General features: G+C 39.1%; 1 protein-coding gene across 1 annotated transcript in view; it reads left to right on the forward strand.

The window, feature by feature from the left end:
• Nucleotides 1-20,453, forward strand: part of birc6 (baculoviral IAP repeat containing 6) — a 229,007-nt gene that overhangs the window by 192,371 nt on the left and 16,183 nt on the right. Inside the window, exons 66-70 of the mRNA XM_052011344.1 lie at nt 4,267-4,477; nt 10,853-10,998; nt 13,908-14,018; nt 15,391-15,608; nt 20,056-20,217. Coding sequence (XP_051867304.1) covers nt 4,267-4,477; nt 10,853-10,998; nt 13,908-14,018; nt 15,391-15,608; nt 20,056-20,217 — 848 coding nt within the window. The remainder of the gene's footprint in view (nt 1-4,266; nt 4,478-10,852; nt 10,999-13,907; nt 14,019-15,390; nt 15,609-20,055; nt 20,218-20,453) is intronic.

Genomic DNA, 20,453 nt, shown 5'->3' on the forward strand with positions numbered 1-20,453 from the left:
TCAGGGCTCAGACAAATTTACAGACCGGAAAGATTACTGACCAGTCTCCAGTCTGTGACATCACTAAGCCCCCCCCCAACAATATGCTTATCGGCATCTTGCAGGCACATTGGCCACCAGTTCAACTGGATCACCCTCCTCAACACCATGGCTGTGACAATAGCCTTGAGGTAACACTTTCTGAGTTACTGGCTTCCATGAACCTCAGAACCTCAAAGATTGTGGAAGAGTTCATCTCAGAAGAATGATGGAGCTGCCATTATGCCACCAATGTTAGTGCACAATATTGACAATATCACCAGAAACACACAGTGGCCCAAAAGGCTTGCTGCTGTCTATCATTTGTCCTGTTGTGACTTTGAAGGGGATCACTGATGATGCTGCTTAGCACTCCCATAATCGTTTTGCAATAGCACCATCATCATCTTGGACATAACACTTTTAATCTAGTGGAATGTCTTAAGGTGCTTTGCCAGAGTATTAATGTACACAATTTAACCTCAAACCATTGGAGGTTTTGGGGCAAGTAATTGAAACCTTGATCAAAGCTAAGATTTAAGGGAATGTCTTGAAGAGAGATTCCTAGTGCAGTTTAAGGAAGGAATTCCACAGCTTGGCATCTAGGCAGGTGAGGGCAATCATTAAATTTGGGCTTCTGAATGTAATCTGAATTGGAGGAGCATAGGTCTCTGACAGTTGTAGAGATGAAAGTGATTAAAGAAATGGTGATTGAGGACATGGATGAATTTGAAAACCTGGTTGAAAATTATCTGTAGTTGTAGTGCCTGACGCATCATGTTTCCACTGTGGTCTAGTAATCTTGCAATATTTCTGGTAAGATATTAGTATTACAATTGTCATCAACTGCATCTCTTGCAATCATTACAAAGGTGCCTCAATGTAAATCAGGTACTAGAGTTAAAATTTGGCGTTCAGTTTTGCTGAAAACAGAGCCCTCAAGATTGATGGGAAAATGTTTTCCCCATGATTGGAATGGATTGACTGAAGGAAAATAAATTAAAATTTTAGTGACAGAAACTCGAAGTATCTGCTCAGTATTATTTTTGCATCTCCTCAGCATGCTTAATATTGATGAATTAGTGTTTAGATTTTCATTTATACAAAAGTTGTGGCAGGGAAGCTAATTAAGTTGTACTGAAGATGTTAAATGGTTTGGAAAGAAAATTTAGTGCTGCTCAATACTACCTATTTAATGGGCCCTTAGGTGCAGCTATTCTTGGAGTGAACATCTGTGTATTAAGGGGAGAGAATTGGGATTATGAAGCGACATTAAATTATTCCTAGCCGCTTTTCAGTCTGAAGAATGTGCATATAAAGCATGTGGAACTCTACCATGTTGCGAGCAATTAATTCCATGAGTTTTCCAATAGTTTTGGTATTCTGCAGTTGCAGTCATACAATATGCTCTTGCCCAAGTGAGTTTAGGGATATAATTGATGAGATATTTATTTATTCGTCACATGTACACCGAAGCATTTCACTGAGTCTTTTTGCATTACTGAGAGTGTCTTGGGGGGAGCCCGCAAGTGTCGCAACTCTTCCGGCGCCAATATAGCATGCCCACAGCTCCTAACTTGTACGTCTTTTGGAATGTGGGAGGAAACTGGAGCACCCGGAGGAAACCCACGCAGACACGGAGAACGTACAAACTCCTTACAGTGGTGGAATTGAACTCGGGTCACTCACGCTGTAATAGCATTATGCTAACTGCTACAGAAAATGTGGTGGTAACCTGTTCATTCTATGATGGTCTTCAAACAATTCTATGGAAATAATCCCCCTTGAATCAACTGAAACTAATTGTTAAATTTGTTTTTGTTTAAAATTTTTTTCCCACTAAAAGGGTCACAAAGCTTGCTTAAAGATGTAGACACAAGACTGCAGATGCTAGAATCTGAAGCAAAAAATAAACTGCTGGAGCAACACAGAAAGTCAGGAAGCATGTGTAGAGGGAAATGGACAGTTGATGTCTTCGGTTGACGCCCTTCATCTGATCCATTTCCATGTCCATCTTCTTCGTGTCCATTTCCCTCTACAAATGCTGCCTGACCTGCTAAGTTCTTCCAGCCAATTTGTTTTTCAAAGATGCATTTTGGTATAGAGAAATAAATAAGGAAATACAGTACATTCTGTAGTAAACAGTGGATCAGTGGCAATAGAGAAAATAACAAACAATGCACAGTTTATCATTGTTATTGCACATTCTACCTTTCTGCTCCAAAAGAAAAATAATTGGATTTGACACTATTTCTGAATCATAACTCTTAGATAAACATAGTAGTATGCTTACATTCATTGAATACAATAGAAAAGGAGAGAATCGTAACAAATGCTGATATAAATCTGATTGGGCAACTGTAAGAAAGGGCAGATGAGACCCAAATTCCAGTCTGTCATTTTCTGAACGTAAAATGACGCGGGCTTTCTGGGAGAGGTCAAGGCCTGTCTGGGAAAGTACACTTGCTAATCAAGTCCCACAGAGTGCTGAGATAGTCACTTGCTTTGGGTTGGGTGGGGGGAGAACTCATGTTCCGTTACGTCATCTAGTTTACTTAACCTTGGGAACTCTCCCGCTGCAGCAGGTAACTTCAAATCAGTCCCAATTTAAATGTATTTATAAGGATTCTACCAAGGTACTTGGATGTCCCAATATTTGCCATTGTTAGAAATGATAATGGCATTTTGCATAGCAGGTTGTGGGTCACAATTTGCAAACTTACTATTTAACCTCCCTCCAGCCCTCCTCCCTTCCATTATCCCCAACATGTTTTCACTGGAGCTGTTTCTGATTTTAAGAAGTAACCAGGAATTTTAAGCATTCTTAGTTGTGCTCAGCAAGCACAAGTAGGTTTTGTAATAGACTGAGGTAATCAATTTTCAGGGTATGGAAAAAAAAATTTTTAAATGTGATCATCATTAAGCAAAAGGTGCCTGTAAAACTTTAAATATTCCATATAGTAGTTTAATGTCCAGTGTAGTGTCTGCTTTTATTCCATCCAAAAATAATTTAGCTAGTTTATAAGTGATTTGGTAGTAGATGTAGGCAAAAATATTGCAGCATTAATCATCAAAGTACTTGGTGAAATTTATTCAGATTATTAAAAAGAAGACAATTAAGCGCATTGATGCACTGCAATCTAAACGGAGACTGAGCAGCACATAATACTCCATCCTTTTCATGCTATTTAAATTGAACATTAATTTTAGAAAGCAGTGGAAGCAAAAACTCCATGTGGTTGCTATATTTTCTGGTCACAGTTGTGTGGAAATTGCTTGATGTTTCAAAGGGCAACCTTCATTCCTTACACAGAGGATCTCGACCGGCAAAACATATTTTGGAATTTTGTAAAGAAAAGTGCTGATGCTAGTCAGATTAAGATAAATTTGGAGCATTTAATACAGAAATCAAAAGGCAGTAGTTTTCCAAAAAGTTTTAAAAGATGGTAGAAATAAATCTTAATCTGCTTTTATGAAAAAGATAACTTCAACCTAAGGAAATATCAGTTCCAAATAGGAATAGCATTAAATCATTGAGATAACTTTGCTTTTTCATTTTCAAAAAAAAAACTTGAATCAAATGTACAATTATTTTTTTCTGTAGTGGTCTAAATAAAAATAGAGATGAATGAGTACCACAAGGGGTTTCTCCAAAATGGTTCACTTTCAAGCTCTGACTTGGTACTGACTTTCGTACCTTTCATGCTTCCATTAACTGAATAACAATCATTGAGAGCAGCACCAAGTCATATTACCTGTTAATTGTTTGACATATAGAATACAGCATTTCAATATCAATTTTACATTTTCCATTCCTGTTCAATTTCTCCCATTCTAACAAACTGATTTCCATTGTATTGATAATGTCCATGCAGTATAAAGTAGCACATTACTTTTCCAATAATTGGTGAGCCTGTATCTAAATCCAGCCCAAGCCAGAGTAATAAAAGCCCTAATGTTGTGACTGTTAAGTTGCATGTAAAGGATTGGCTGTTCTCAACTTTTTCCGAATAGGCTACAGAACTAAATTCAAACTGTTATCCAAATGCCTTATGCCAAAATAGAAAGGGAAAATGATTGCATTGGTGTAATTGTGAGGGGATGAGAGAGGCTTATGAGAATGGAAGACAATAAAGCAGTCAGAGCTCTGCATCTGCTCATATTAATGAGCTGAATTAATTGGTTCGTCGTTTATTTTGCAAGTATTACTGTGCCAATGGATTAATTACTTTTACTTTTTTTTTACAGTGTTGGACATGGCCAGGCATGTTCCCCTATATAGAGCTCTATTGGAGTTGCTGCGTGCCATTGCTTCGTGCACTTCCCTTGTGCCCCTTCTACTGCCTTTATCTGGTGATAACGGTGAGGAGGATGAGGAGCATTCCGAAACACAGACTTCTGTTGGCACCTTACTAGCAAAAATGAAAACTTGTGTGGATACTTACACCAACAGATTAAGGTATGTTTTGGCTACAGATGATGATGACTGTTTTCTTGGCTCAAAATGGTCTTGCTCTTGGATTGCGGGTAACCTAGAGTTATTGTTCTTTGTATCCCAATCTAAAATATAATGGTGACATTTTTAAAAACAGTTTTTTTTAAAGAACTTGAAGTGGGGATGTGGTAAATTGACTTTAAGTTTCTGCATTCTTGATGCCAAAGGGAAATCAAAATGTGCAACTCTATTTCCAGCTCTAATTTGGAAGCTGAATAAAATTGAGAAAGCAATTAATGTTACTTATCATTCCCCTCCCAGCCCTGTTCTTAGTATGTGCACATAGTTTCCTCTTAACCACTTCTTCAGCCACAAATGAAGCACTTTTTTCTTTTCGTTTATACACCAGTTCTTTCAAGCGAAGGTTGAATATTTGCAGAATGAGCCTTGTTAGTGGAAAGGAATAATCATTCTGGTATCACAGCTGCTTTGTACAAAATCCTATATTATGTCCTTTGCTACATTCCACTGCATTCCTTCTTGTAAACAGTTGACCATTCATTTGTAGAGCTTGAAGTACACTAAAGAATTAAGGACCAGGGTGCCTAAACCAATGCTTTTTTGACATTCTGGGCAAAATTCTAGTCTGTAAATGAGGCCCAAGAGAACACTGAAGGTGTTCAGAGGGTTGAGATCTACTGGGGTGGTGTTGGAGAGCCAGAGACATTGTTTTCGAGGTAAGTGCTGCCTTTAACAGTCCATCGTGAAAGACATCCCCTACCCTTCTTCACCTCTCTGCTGATTCCCAACCCAACTTGGTTTTGATTTTATATGAATGCTGATGAAACGTAGTGAGGTTTTTAAAAAAATATTTGCCCTCCATCCACCATACTTTGTGAGAATGTTGCATCAGTGATTAAATTTGTCAACTTTCTACACAGAAGATTTGATATTCTCACATGATGCTGTCCTGGTTAAACCTTGGACAGAAATCAAAATATTCTTACTTGATCTAGCATTTGTTGATTAACAAATCACAAACTATATCATCACAAATTAAAGGATCTTTAACCTTCTCTTTTTAATTGAAATTAGCAGAATTTTCATTGTAATGGGATATGATTGTACAATACATTTCTGAACACAACTGCTCTTTGGCTTACTATGTTCCATCCCCTTATTTCTTAACTGAAAATACTCACTGCTGCACTAATTATTAATCTGATAATGATTTACTGAGCGGAGACATTAAGGCCAAGAACATTATTTTTGTGTTCCAGTGATGTTTGGTCATTTGTCTGTGTAGTGATATAGAACAGGACTATTAAAGAAGTCTGTTCGTTACAAGTGCTTTTCCAACTGGCTAAACTAGCCAAGAAAGAGTAGAATCTTTCATGAGAGCAAATGGTGGGATTTGAACTTAAGCCCTGTGGGAATCCAGAATTCTATTATAGCTGCTGACTTGATCATGTCCTGTTTCATTTCTTGTTAATTCACCTTATTAATACTGAACTCTTGTTTCCCATTAACTACTGGCTGCACTTGACACAAAAATGCAGTTTCTGAATCACTGATGTATATGTCAGTGGCATTTTGATGCTCCAAGCAATTTTTCTGTCTGAATCTATTTAATACAATAAAATAAGTACTGGCACAGCCTGGCATAAATGTTTTGTTCGTGTAAGATAATTTAAATAATCATCCACTGTTGTGAGTAGTGTTCATAAATTGTCTACATGGGCACTTCATCTGGTATTGTACTTTTGGTAAAGTGTAAGATTGTTAACTTCTCATTCTTCCATGTTTACCAGCATGAGGCAACATATTTCTTCACTAGTTAACATTCAGCTGAAACCCCTTTTGGATTTTTTCCGTAGTGAAGACCTATTTATGCAGATAAGTTGTTCCCTTGGCCAGGGCAGAAACAAAGAGGTGGAATAATACTTGGATGTTAAATAATTAGAAGTGGATGCATGTAGTAATAAAATTGGATTACATGTACTTGTCAATCTATAAATATTTTAATATTCATTCCTGTACTTCCAAATTATTCTTTTGTTTATTTACCAGGTATTACAAATATTTTCTACATTCCCCTGTTCACACCTAATCAATCAATTGGATGAGTTTTTATCTGGTTGAAAGATGTTTGAATTTAATCCCCAATAAAATCATCAATTAATGATTTCAACATCATCCCAAGTGAACTTTTAAGCCCAAAGGTATTACCAGTTATCACAATTATCAGTCTTAGAATTAGAAGCCTCATGGGGAAACTTCTTTTGACACAGCTTGTCATTGAATTAAAATAATCTGCCTTGGGGTGGTGGAAGCAGTTTCTGTAGGAACTTTTGGCAGAGAATTAAGTAAGTACTTGAAGAAGGCAAAGGGTATAGGCCTCTGGGTAGCGAACAGGGGAGTGAGATTAATTTTGTAGCCTTACTAAAAGGTTAGCATCGACATAATCTGCTGACAGGCCTCCTTGCGTTATTTGATGATTCTATTCTTCCATTTGTTTTCAGTTCCTCACTCTGCTTATATACTTTATTTCTATCCAAATTGCTCTAAACTGGGATTTGAACTGCACGTACTTCCTCTGCAGGTGTTCAGGACTAAGGAAGTGTCCATGTTGTCAATGATTTGGCTGAAATTGTGGGCACAGTCTGTCTCCTGCTTTACAGTATAACAGCAAGATAATGTATTTTAGGTGTCATTGTTGCATTCAGCCAAAAATCATCATGTGGGTATTATTGAGCCCTAAATGTGATTTCTAGATTTTTAAATATAATAAATAAGCAATATGTAAACATTGTAGGATTTAAAACATGACAATAGTGGGAAAAATCTGAACTCTTACTAAATGGTATGTCCTCAACATGGAGAACAAAAAGACAATCAGATATTAATATTCTGTGGCTTATGTACATCAAGCAACATGGCTTTGAATTTGTATCCAGAATGATTGCAACAAAGAAGGAAGCCATTCAGCTATTTGTGTCCATTCTGACTCTATGCAAGAGCAATCCAGTTAGTCCCACCTGCTCATCATCTGCCCATGATCTTGCAAATTCTTTTTCAGATACTTATCCAGTTCCCTATTGAACTTACCTTCACTATCACCCCTGGCCCCTGCCTGGCACTGTGTGTATATGTTTAAAAAAAGTTGTCAATTCTCTTCCAGTTCTCTTGCTAATTGTCTTCATTCTATGTCTCAGGTTCTTGACCTTTTTGCCAATGGGACAGTTTCTACCTACACTTCATGATTTTAAATATCTCTATTTGACATCCTCTCTGTTTCAAGGAGAGCAATCCCAGCTTCTCCACTCTATCCACAAGACTAAAAGTTTTGTTTTGCTGCACCCTCTCTGAAGCCTTTACATCTTTACTAAATAACAAGCAACCTGTAACAGGTTGAACAACGTCTGTTGGGGGGGGGGTGGGGAAAGAAGTAGTTGAAATTTTGGTTCAAATCCCTGTATCAGGTCCCTTTCCACCCCCTCCCCCCGATTCTGCTCAACCCACTGAGTTCCTCCAGCCGTTTGTTTGTTGCTCCAGATTCCAGCATCTGCAGCCTCTTGCCTCTATATCTTTCCTAAAGTGCGGTGCCCAGAACCGGGAAGACTACTTTGAAAAGATTTGTCATGACTTCCTTGTAGTGGTACATAATGTCTCTATTTATAAAGTCCCAGAATTCATGTTGGTATTGAACCCGTTTCTCAACCTTGCATATTTCCCAGCATCAGCTATCTATCTGCCCAATCTACTAGCCTCTGTGCATCTCTTTTGAAGTCTATTATTATCCTCCACACAATTCACTATGCCTCCACGTTGCCCTGTACACATAGACCAAATCATTGATAGTAAGTGGACCTACTTCTGATTCTTGAGGAACTCCACTGCACACTTCCCTCCAGTCTGAGAACAACTTTTCTTATGCTTTTTTTTGTAGCTTAGCCAATTTTATACCCCTGCTGATACAACCCCTTTTATTCCTCGGCATTCAGTCTTGATGACAAGCCTAATAAGTGCTACCTATCCAAGTGCTTTTTGGAAGCCCATGTACTACATCACATGCATTTTCTTCTTCAACTCTTTGTTGCTTCTTCAAAAACTCAGTCAAATCCATACTGGGTTTCTGTAATCAAGCAACATTTGACTATGTGGCCTGACCTGTTCCTTTTAAACTTTCTTCTTTGGACAGGTTTAAGAGCTTGTTGGATAGGCATGTGGAGGAATGTGAGATAGAGGGATATGCGGGAGGAAAGGGTTAAGTAGTGTGAGGGTGGTTTGATGGACGGCACAACGTGGTGGGCCGAAGGGCCTGTTTTGTGCTGTATGGTTCTATGGTTCTCTTCAGTAGAACTTTATTACCCAATTCTGAAGTTTGCTCATCGTTTGAATGAGCATACCTGAGTTGGGGTATTGTTCTATCAGAGCTAGCAGTTTTCTATGGATTATATTTCGAGTCTGAGCCTCCTAAACAAATCTTAAAAGAATTAGTAGAAATAGACAAGTTGAAATCAAAGAAATAAGCTATGCAGCTCACCCAGTTTAAGTTGCAATTACTTTGCATTTGAGCATATAATCTTGATTGGCATAGTTTCTACTGGAATCGCAGACACTGGAAGTCTAAAGTGATTGTGTAAAGAACCGTTTCCTGCTAAATTTACATCGCATATATTTAATCTTGTAGAAAGAAGTCTTGGTCCTTGGTCTCTGCATTGCATAAGAATCTGCATTTATCTACTGCTGCCAAACCATAGCTTTAAACTCTTCATTCATAACACCCCATCAGCTATATGGTTTTAAAGAAAAACAGTCCAATTTTGCATATTTACATTTGTATTACAGAAAAGACAGAATTCTGGAAAATCTGTTCAGTATCTTAGAGCCTCCACCTTCTTGCCATACATAGTATATGTCAACACTGCACACAACACATTGATGCCTTAAAAAGATTTTTGGTTTCTCATGATGCAACCAAAACTCCTTTGTTTTTAACAATCTAGTCAACCTGAAATGCTGCCTTAAACCCCGTATGACTTGTATTCTTAAGCCTTTTTTCTTTTTTTCCCCCCTCTCAATAACAAGGTTACTCCATTCAGAGTATAATTGTTACTGCATCATCTCACACTTTTTGATTTTCAAATCTTTCTCTCGCTTGTTAACCTATTCTTCTATCTTATTAGTAACCTTCAGTCCTAAGGATTAATTATATGCCTTATTTTAGTAGCAGTTGCAAATTTTAAATTCCTCTAAGCCAATATCCTTGCACTCCCTACCTTGATGCAGACATTGAATAAACTTGGCACCTAGGCAGATCTTGCTTGTCCTACAGTTCTGATTTTAATTTTAGAAATGTAATTGCCAAGACTTAAATAAAAGATCTCCTCCCATTTTCCATACTTACCCTTGCAAAATAAGTTTCAAATCTGTTTCAAGATCTACTTTGCTGATTTAATATCTTCCGTATTGACATATGATTCAGCCCTCCTATCCACGTGTGCACACTGGGTCATTCATATATAAACCAGAAACATCCAGCAGGTCAGGCAGTATCTATGGAGGGGAAAACAGACTTAATTTTCTAGATAATTGACCTCCTATCAGAGCTGTATTTCACATTGCTTGATTTATAGATAGATTAGTATTTCATATAGAACCTTAAAATTTTAAGCCCTTGAAACTCTTCTCTCATTTGAGCTGAAAAATGTTACATGCTGTAATTATCAATTACCAAAAGAGAACAGTGCATGGATTAGCTTTCAATATGTTCTTCACTGGTGATGCATTTTATTTTAAGTTGATGCAATACAGTTGCAGCCAAGAGCTTTGTGCTTGTGAAATAGTTTTGTGGTTTAAAAATTCCCCATAGTATCTTATGATGTTGAAGCACCTTAAACTTCAAACTGTGAAATATTTTTCCAGAGCAGAAACTGGTTGTTTAATGGGTCTGTAGTCTATTTGCAATTCCAACACAAATTGGAATTATCAGGCAAGTTTTCATTTGTTTTAATAAAAGTATTATAGTTTCCTGTCAACTAAGATCTTTCATTACTCAAAGCTGAGGTCAGCGGGGGACAGTTCATGAAGGTAAATGGTGTCACAGTTTAGAAAATGTAACAGACAAGGCAAAATGGTCTAAATGATGCAAATCGTTAAAAATTCATTAAGTTGCATCTCACCAGCATTTGATAAACAGTTTTGCAAAAAAAGGTGGATATGATAAATGATATCTGGGTATGATAACTGCATTGTAATCAGTCTAATTATGGGATGGGATAGGTTTACTTTTTATGGATTGGCTTTGCTTAGATTTTGATTTTGGGTTAGGTTGATGCCTTTTGGCAGCACTCATTTGACCATGATCTCAGCATTTATGAATATTCTTTCAAACAGATCAAAGAAAGATAAAAGTAAAGCAGGATCTAAGACTGATTCAGCAGAAGCGGAGTCTGAGGGGCTAACGCTACTTGTACCTGACATTCAGCAAACTGCTGAGATTGTCCAAGTGGCAACTACCAGCCTACGACAAGCAGTACAAGGTAAGCCCATCAACTTCATAATGTAATGACAAGAAGTAGTGATTGGCAAATTATAAGAAAAGTTAATTTGACCAACCTAGGGTTTTATTAAAAAGCAGAGCTTGCAATTTTAATTAATTTTTGACAGAATATTGTTTCGGTCCATAAGTAGAAGGAATAGGAAGGAGTAAGCTGTTCAAACCCTTGAGCCTGCTCCATAATTCAATAAGAAAATTTCTGATTTAACAAGTCCTGTTTTGCCATCTTTGTGCCCTGTTACCTAACCTATTAATATTACTCTAAACTGTTTTTATCCTTGTTGTAACTTGCCTTCCTACCTATTTTTATCATCTGAGAATTTGGCTATTGTGTATTCGCTCTTTTCCTCCAAATTGTTAACATATATTGTAAACAGTTGAATGGCTAGCATTGATCCCAGAGACACCCCACCGCTCACAGATTGCCAACCTGAAAATGACCCTGTTATCCCTAATCGATACTTCCTGCCTGTTAGCCAGTATTCTCGCTATGCCAGCATGTTACTTTAAATATCCTGGGTTCTTGTGACTTAACCTTTTCTGAGGCATCTTGTCAAATGCTTTCTGGATGACCAAATACAATGCTTGTTCTTCTTTATCCTCTGCACTTGAGACTTCCTCTGAAAACTCTTAAATTTGTCAAACACTATTTCCCTTAAATGAAGCCATTCTGACTCTGCTTGATTAGATTACAGTTTTCTAAATGCACTGTTATTACCTATTGATTTTAACATTTTTCAAACACTGGATGTTAGGCTAATCGGTCTGTAGTTACCTGCTTTTTGTCTGCCTCACCTTTTGAATCAGGATGTCACATTGACAGTTTTCCAATCTTCTGGCATTTCTCCAGAATCTAAGAATTTTTGGAAGATTATAACACATGCATCCACTATCTCAGTAGCCACTTTCTTAGGATACATGGATGCAGGCTATCCGGACCAAGGAATGTCCACCTTTATCTCCATTAGTTTGGCTAATACTCATTTTCTATTTAATTCTGCAGTTGCATTATTCAGTATTAATGGGATATTTGTGATATCTTCCACTATCATATTTAGGAGACTGATGAGGATCATGATCTCTGCAAAAATGTCATTCTCAACCATTGATAATGTAGTTAATTCACACTGATTTCTGATTTTGATGTTCAACAAGAAAAGGGCTTACATTGGGCACAGTCGTCTGCAAAAACCCAATCCTCCTCTCTCAGTTGAGAAATTAAACTTAAACCCTATTAGATGGACAAAACCTCCCATGGAACTTTTCAAAAATAAATCAGATCATCTCAGATGTCCTGGTCAAGACTTGGCCCTTGTTGAGCAATATTAAGTAACAAATCATCTGGTCATTGCTGTTGGTGGGAGCTTGCTGTGTTCAAATGGGCTGCTTTGTTTTTATGGAGAACAAAAGACTGTAGATGCTGAAACCTGGAGCAACACACAAAACCTTGGAGGACCTCGGCATGTTAGGCAGCATCTATGGAGGGAAATGGACAGTCGGCATTTCGGGTTGAGACCCTTCATCAGTTCAGATGAAGGGTCTCGACCTAAAACACCAACTTCCTAACCTGCTGAGTTCCTTCAGCAGTTTGTTTGTTGCTCTGTTTTTAATGTTGGAACTAGAACTACACGTGTTTGTAAAGTACTTTGGGAGCTCGAGAAAGGGACCTGAAATGCCTGTGGAATACTTAAAGCAATTCTTGCTTCTACTCATCCACCCCACTCCCCCTGAAACTACCAAAAGTCTCCTCATTGTCGTAATGGTGCCAAATACCAGACATGTTGTGTCTGTTCTGTCAATTACCAGAGATGGATTATGACAAGCTACTAGAATCTGACTGGGAATGCCCTTTCCTTTGACAAAGCAGGAAGATATTCTTCAACTCAAGGCTTGTATTCCCCACCCACCACCCCCCCCCCCCCCCCAAAAAAAAAGCCTGAGCTAAAGAGCTCTGAAGTTAGTAACTAATTTCCTCTAATTCAACGCTGGAGACATCTGCATTTAAGAAAAATGCTATGTGTTACTTTGCCATTTTTTCACTTTTAATTGATTCAAATATTATCACATTTGATTCTAGTCAATTCTGCTTTGTGGAACAATTTGCTTTTAAATAAACATCTTCTGAACCAGTGGTTCACTTCTCCCATATCTTTGAGATGTTAACTCCTTTGTTAAAGTAAAAATTAGTGGGCTGCAGATCCCTCTGTCTCATATTACCAGTGTGTAAGTCTTGATGCTGTTTCTGCATGAAAGGAGGTGTCGCAACTGAGCAAGATCCTGTCACCTTCCAGTATCTGTTCACGTGCAGCTCCAAACATGGTCTCTAGCGTAGAAATCTCAGTCAATATCTGTGTCACTTTCCTGACCGAAGTGTGCTGAAGCAAAATTGTAACATCATTACTCCAAATTGACATGAACCAAAGAGCAAAAAAAAGAAAATTTTACTTGTCAATCAAAAAACTGCAGATACTGGAAATCTGAAATAAAAGCAGAAAATGCTGGAAACACTCGACATGATGGGCAGCATCTGTGGAAGGATGAACAGTTAACTCGGGGCCTTTGACCTAAGACATTAAGGGTTTTGTTTTCTACAGATATTGCCCGATCGACTGAGTGCTTCCAGTATTTTCTATTTGTGTAAGTTGGGCTCATTCATTGTCGCATGAGCTATCCATGGAATTGTATGAAAATTACAGCACAGAAAGGGGCCGTTTGGTCCACTGGTCTTTGCTGGTACTTGCATTCCATGTGAGCATTCCTTCATTTTTGCCTCAGTTCTGTAAAACTATCTTTCCATTCTTTTTGCTCATTCTACTTCTTTAAGCCATTGGGAAAGATTTCAGTAATGTATTGGATTTGCTGCAGTACCTAAATCCTAACCTCTACTTTCAGAAAAGAAAATAGCAGAATCAACAAAGAAAACTATGATGAGGCCGAGACCCTCAGCAGTAACACGCTCTTTAGAGGAAAAGTATGTAGCTGCAATGAAAAAACTGCAGTTTGGTAAGTTTTAATTTAACATGTGGTGTGAAATGGTGCGATATTGTGCTTTGTGTATTTGAGACTATATTTGTGACGTTCCTTTAATAAATAGGTCAGTGAGCACCGTTGAATAACTAATCTCACCACATCCGCAATGGCTCAATGAACAAAAGGATTCCATGATATGTTGCAACTAATATCAGCATTCATAGCTCAGAAAGGAAAGCGCTGGCAAGGATTGCATCTGTCAATGGCTATCTGGAACCTTAGTTGAAATTTTGCAGGTGTGGTTGTGGGCTGTGCATATATATTTGAACTGACAGCAGCTCTTTTCAAAAATGGCCTTTTGAGTGATATCTTGTAGGCTTGTTTTTAAATATGGAAATTTTGCCCAATTGTTTACATTTGGTAAATTGATTTTTAGATTTACTTTTTGAATTTGTAGTTAATGTTTCCACATTTAGGACTGTGGCCTAGTGAGTGAATTTTTCACTGCCCATCAGACAAATGCACATCCTATGTAAATGGTGAGCATCTGTTCAATTTATCCAGCAATGTGTTGCCTTTTTGAACTCTGCATTTATGTTTTTTTCAAACTAGAGCTGCTGCAACTTTTAAGTGAATAAAAGGTGGTTATTTCTTGACATCTGTTTATATTGGGGAGAGTTTTTTTCCAGTGTATATAACTTTTGGAATGTTCTCAAAAATAAGTAGGAAAGCTGCCCATGTTTTGAGAAAATGCCAGCAGGAAATGATTCTCCAGAAAGATTGCTGAATAATGACGTGAATAGTAAAATACTGAATACTAAGCGAAAAAATTCAAATGTTGAGAGAATAAAATGAAGTGATAGATTGCTGCTTGAGGGGATTAACACAGGCTTTCTTTCCCTGAAGGGAACTTTAATAATTATTGGTGTCCAAATCCTTATTACGTTCTGAGGAACAAAGCACAAATATTAAAAAGACTTAGAATGTCTTGGCTGAATGCAGTGAATTTGCTTCCTGTTGATATGGAGGAACACTTCATCCACTCTGTGGCTGATAGGATGGCTATAGGTGTGATTCCCAACTCATCTCAGAGTGCTGTCTTTGCCAATGCTGATTTTCAGAAAACTTCTGAAAAAATGAATACCCAGAAAATTGGTGCAAAAGGATTTTGAAAATTTGACGTGTAATTTTCATGAAATATTGCTGTACTCTGGCCTAGGGGCCCATATTTTGTCCAGTTTACCTGAAAGGGATCTTTAGATAAACAGCCACATCTCATTCCTCATTGCTAACAGGTTTTAATCCTTGCTCCAATCATTAGTTAACCTTGTTTTGTTTGAGTGTGTGCATGTGTCCCTCACTTTCTCTCATTATACACTTATACTTAAATTTTGTTTGCTTTTAGATACTGCCGAGATGGTCTCAGAAGATGACGATGGAAAATTAGTGTTCAAAGTAAACTATCATTACATGTCTCAGGTGAAAAATGCTAGTGATGCTAACAGTGCTGCCAGAGCCAGACGTCTTGCCCAGGAAGCTGTCACACTCTCAACGTCTCTGCCTCTTTCCTCTTCATCCAGTGTATTTGTACGCTGTGATGAGGAGAGATTGGATATTATGAAGGTAAGTGCAAGGTGATGAAGATAAATAATAAATCTACACGTGCAGTGGATTTCAGTCAGTTACCTAAATTTCTTCACTCCATCGAATCAGTGAAATTTACTCTGCCTGGCCACTGAGACTGCCCATTGGTCAAGTCTAGATCCTACACAAGTAGTTCACGGTATTGGTATTGGTTTATTATTGTCACCTGTACCGAGGTACAGTGAAAAACTTGTCTTGCACACAGATCGTACAGGTCAATTCATTACACAGTGCAGTTACATTGAGTTAGTACAGAGTGTGTTGATGTAGTACAGGTTAAAAACAATAACAGCATAAAGTGTCACAGCTACAGAGAAAGTGCAGTGCAATAAGGTGCGGGGTCACAACAAGGTAGATTGTGAGGTCATAGTCCATCTCATTGTATAAGGGAACTGTTCAATAGTCTTATCACAGTGGGGTAGAAGCTGTCCTTAAGTCTGGTGGTATGTGCCTTCAGGCTCCTGTATCTTCTACCCCATGGAAGAGAAGAGAAGAGAGAATGTCCTGGGTGGGTGGGGTCTTTGATTATGGTGGCTGCTTCACCAAGACAACAAGAGGTAAAGACAGAGTCCAAGGAGGGGAGGCTGGTGTCCGTGATGCGCTGGGCTGTGTCCACAACTCTCTGCAGTTTCTTGCGGTCCTGGGCAGAGCAGTTGCTGTACCAAGCCGTGATACATCCAGAAAGGATGCTTTCTATGGTGCATCTGTAAAAGTTGGTGAGAGTCAAAGGGGACAAACCAAATTTCTTAAGCCTCCTGAGAAAGTAGAGGTGCTGGTGAGCTATCTTGGCCATGGCCTCTACATGATTTGACCAGGACAGGCTGTTGGTGATGTTCATTCCCATTAACTTGAAGCTCTCAACCCTCTCGACTTCAGCACCATTGATGTAGACAGGTGCATGTACACTGCCCCTTTTCCTGAAGTCAGTGACCGGCTCTTTTGTTGACATTGAGGGCAAGATTGTTGTCATGACACCATTCCACTAAGCTCTCCGTCTCCTTCGTGTACTCCAACTCATCACTGTTTGAGATACGGCCTGCAACGGTGGTATCGTCTGCAAACTTGTCGATGGAGTTAGAGCAGAATCTGGCCACACAGTCATGAGTGTATAGGGAGTAGAGTAGAGGGCTGAGGATGCAGCCTTGTGGGGCACCAGTGTTGAGAATAATCATGCCGGAGGTATTGCTGCCTATCCTCACTAATTGCTGTCTGTTTGTTAGAAAGTCAAGGATCCAGTTACAGAGGGAGGTGTTGAGTCCTAGTCTTGGAGTTTGGTGACAGGCTTACTTGGGATTATTGTATTGAGCTGTAGTCAATAAACAATAGTCTACCGTAGGTGTCTTTACTGTCCAGATGCTCCAGAGCTGAGTATAGGGCCAGGGAGATGGCATCTGCTGTAGACCTGTTTCGGTGATAGGCAAATTGCAATGGGTCCAGGTTGTCTGGTAGGCTGGCGTTGATGCGTGCCATGACCAACCTCTCAAAGCACTTCATGATGGTGGATGTCAGAGCCACTGGTCAGTAGTCATTGAGGCATGTTACCTTGCTTTTCTTTGGTACCGGTATGATGATGGTCTTCTTAAAACAGGTGGGAACCTGAGCTTGAAGCAGGGAGAGGTTAAATATGTCCGCAAATACCTCTGCCAGCTGATCAGCACAAGATCTGAGCACACGGCCAAGGACACCATCTGGGCCAGGTGCTTTCCTCGTGTTCAATCTCCAGAAGGCTGATCTTACGTCCTCCACTGTGATCACAGGTTCAGCTTCATTGGTGGCTGTCAGAGTGGATGGTGACAATCCACTTCCCTTCTGTTCAAAACGCGCATAGAATGCATTAAGTTCATCAGGAAGGGATGCACTGTTGTTAGCTATGCAGCCTGACTTTGTCTTGTAGCCTATTATGGCATGTAAACCCTGCCATAACTGATGGCTGGTCAGGGACTCTATTTTGAGTCGGTATTGCCTCTTAGCATCCCTGATAGCTTTCCGAAGGTCATACCTCGATTTCTTGTACAGATCAGGATCACCAGATATGTGTGCAGCAGTCCTCTCCTTCAGTAGGGAGTGGATCTCCCGGTTCATCCATGGTTTCCGGTTTGGGAACACCTGTTTTGTCGTCTTTGGTACATGGAATGCTAACCAAACAAGAGGTTAGCATTGGAGGATTAATGGCTGGTGGTTATCACCATGATGAGGAGGAGTGAGATCATGCAGGGGTATGAAAGCAAGGATGAGAAATTTAAAGTCAAGATATTGGTTAAGTGGGAGCTAGTATAGGTCAGCAGTCAGCATGCATGGGAACATAGATGAACAGAATTATTTTGTCACATTTGATACAGTTGTGACATTGATCGGAAGGGATAGAAACCAGATTGGAGGCATTCAGTTGGGTTTGTGCGTGAGATGATTGTGGATTTAGACTCTACGACCCTTTCGAGGACCAAAGGAATTTGGAGAAAGAGCTCCAGTTTACAGTGAGGGAAGTAGAGTATGATTTTATTTTTTGAGGAGACAATTAATGACAGCAAATTTGAAGAACAATGGAGCAATACTTGACAGAAAACTGTGAACAATATAACAACCTGGGGGATATCAAGAAGGAAGGTGGAGGGTTGCTCGTTTAGTGGGATCAAGAGAGCAGGGAGTGGGTCTTCTGTGCAAGATGAGTTTGTACAGAGCTGGAGCAGAGGTAGTTTTACCAAAGAAAAACAAGGTTTGATTGCATTTTGTGGTCCAGCCAGATGGTAATTGGTTTATTATTGTCATATGTACCAAAATACAGTGAATAGCTTTGTTTACACACCATCCAGACAGATCATTTCATACATAAGTACATCAAGGTAGTAAACCAGGTATCTAACATACCAGTTCAAATATATCTATTGGATTTAAGGAAATGGGGATGAAGACTGCACTGGGGAAAATGGCCAGGATGAGAGAAAACAATAATTTAAGTGGGAACTAAATCACCAAAGGTGGATGCAAAGCTTTGAGCAAATTGGTGGCTACAGAAATGTTGTGGCAAATGAATGGCCAAACTTTAGGCAGTTGTAATATTAATGCTGTAGGTGTGAGTCAATTAGGAGAGGGCTTTTTCCCAAGGACATAAATAGAAGCAGATAGGTTTGGGAGGAAGAAAGGATTATTGGTGAAAAGCACACTTGGATGTGGTTTATGTTGGTCCAAACAGTGAGTGAGATGAGATTGGAATGCCACAAGAAATGCTTATTATGAAGGGAGCTACTTGCTCTCTCTCATGTGCGCATAAACTCCTTTTGAATTTTTTTTTGTTACTTACTTAACACTAAGATGATTTACAGCAGGTAGTTAACACACCAGTACTTCGGATGTAGAAGTAAACTGGAGCAGCTTGTGGAAGCCCACACAATCATGGGGAGAATGTGCAAACTGAGATTAGGATTAAACCTTGTTCCTTTGAGCTGTGAGGCAACAGCAGAGATTTTGCTACAGAAATAAACCCAATGGCCTATGCCCGCTATTGACATTGTTACCATAGAGAAATTTGTTGCTGGAGAGCTGTGCAGCCAAATAAAGATGAGGAGACAACAGCTTCCATCACATCCAATAGGAAGCGTTAAGAGAGACGTAAAGATCTGGACCATCTGTCATGGAGTCACTACTGGTCCCCAGCAATAACCCACGCTCAGCATGCTGACCGGGGAGCAGCCCTGACCCTTGCATCTCAGCACTCAGTAGCTGCACCACTTGTCCCAGCCAACCCAATAGTAGCCCTCAAGGCAGCCACTGCACATTGCCTCAGTAGCTCACTCCACACAAGCCATGCAGTGGTGAGATCACTCAAATTGTTTCAGTGCTGCAGGAGTACCAGTAGAGGGCACAGTCTTTAGCCAGATAGCCAGCATGCAGCAGCAAGGACAGCAGGGATTCTAACCAGTTTATGAACTGTTTTAGCACCCTTTCATTCAATGACCTTGTTCCTGGCACCACATCCCAAGTGCTCTTGAGATACCAGTGTACTAAGCTCTAAGATTCTCTGCTCTTTGCAGAGAATGTCAGCTTGTAATAAGACAGATTTGCTCAGTTTCAACTGATACTTGAATCTGTATTCTTTGTCAATATAACTAAATCTTGTACCAAATTTTAAAGCAAGTTTTAGTGCTCTCTGATGACTCCTTTACCCAGAATTCCCTTTGGAGATTCATCAACTTTTTTTCCCCCGTGTTTAAAAGATGTGGGACCTAATGTGATGAAAGATCCACTTTTACAGATTCTTACATTGCGTTTTCATTAGCACTTGGACATTGTTGTGGTTGGTGCTTGTTATGAGCTGGTATGAAGCAAATTTATGAAACTGCCTCCTTGCATCAGCAACTTTTAATGTTCAAAAAGCTGCGTATGCATACTGGAATAGAACTTCAGACAATTCTTTCTTTCTTTCCATCAGGTTCTGATCACGGGACCATCCGATACACCTTATGCAAATGGTTGCTTTGAATTTGATGTATATTTTCCCCAAGATTATCCAAATTCCCCTCCACTTGTCAACCTGGAGACCACAGGAGGTCACAGTGTACGATTTAACCCAAACCTTTACAATGATGGAAAGGTAAGGAAATAGATTGTGGGTTAATAATGTTCAAGTCATGGCAAATTTACTCATTTTAAAGAAATGATATGTAATCTAGTTAAAGTCTAGTTTTTGGATGGGAATAAAATAAGTGTAGCAAAATGATTACATTGAATAAATCTGTACTGAGGTTAAGCACTGTATTGCAAGTAAGTTCTTGGTGTTACACCAATGGAAGTTATATGAAAGGAATCCATAGAATTACTTTTTAAATT

This window comes from Pristis pectinata, chromosome 3 (assembly GCF_009764475.1).
Source record: "Pristis pectinata isolate sPriPec2 chromosome 3, sPriPec2.1.pri, whole genome shotgun sequence".
NCBI lineage: Eukaryota > Metazoa > Chordata > Chondrichthyes > Rhinopristiformes > Pristidae > Pristis > Pristis pectinata.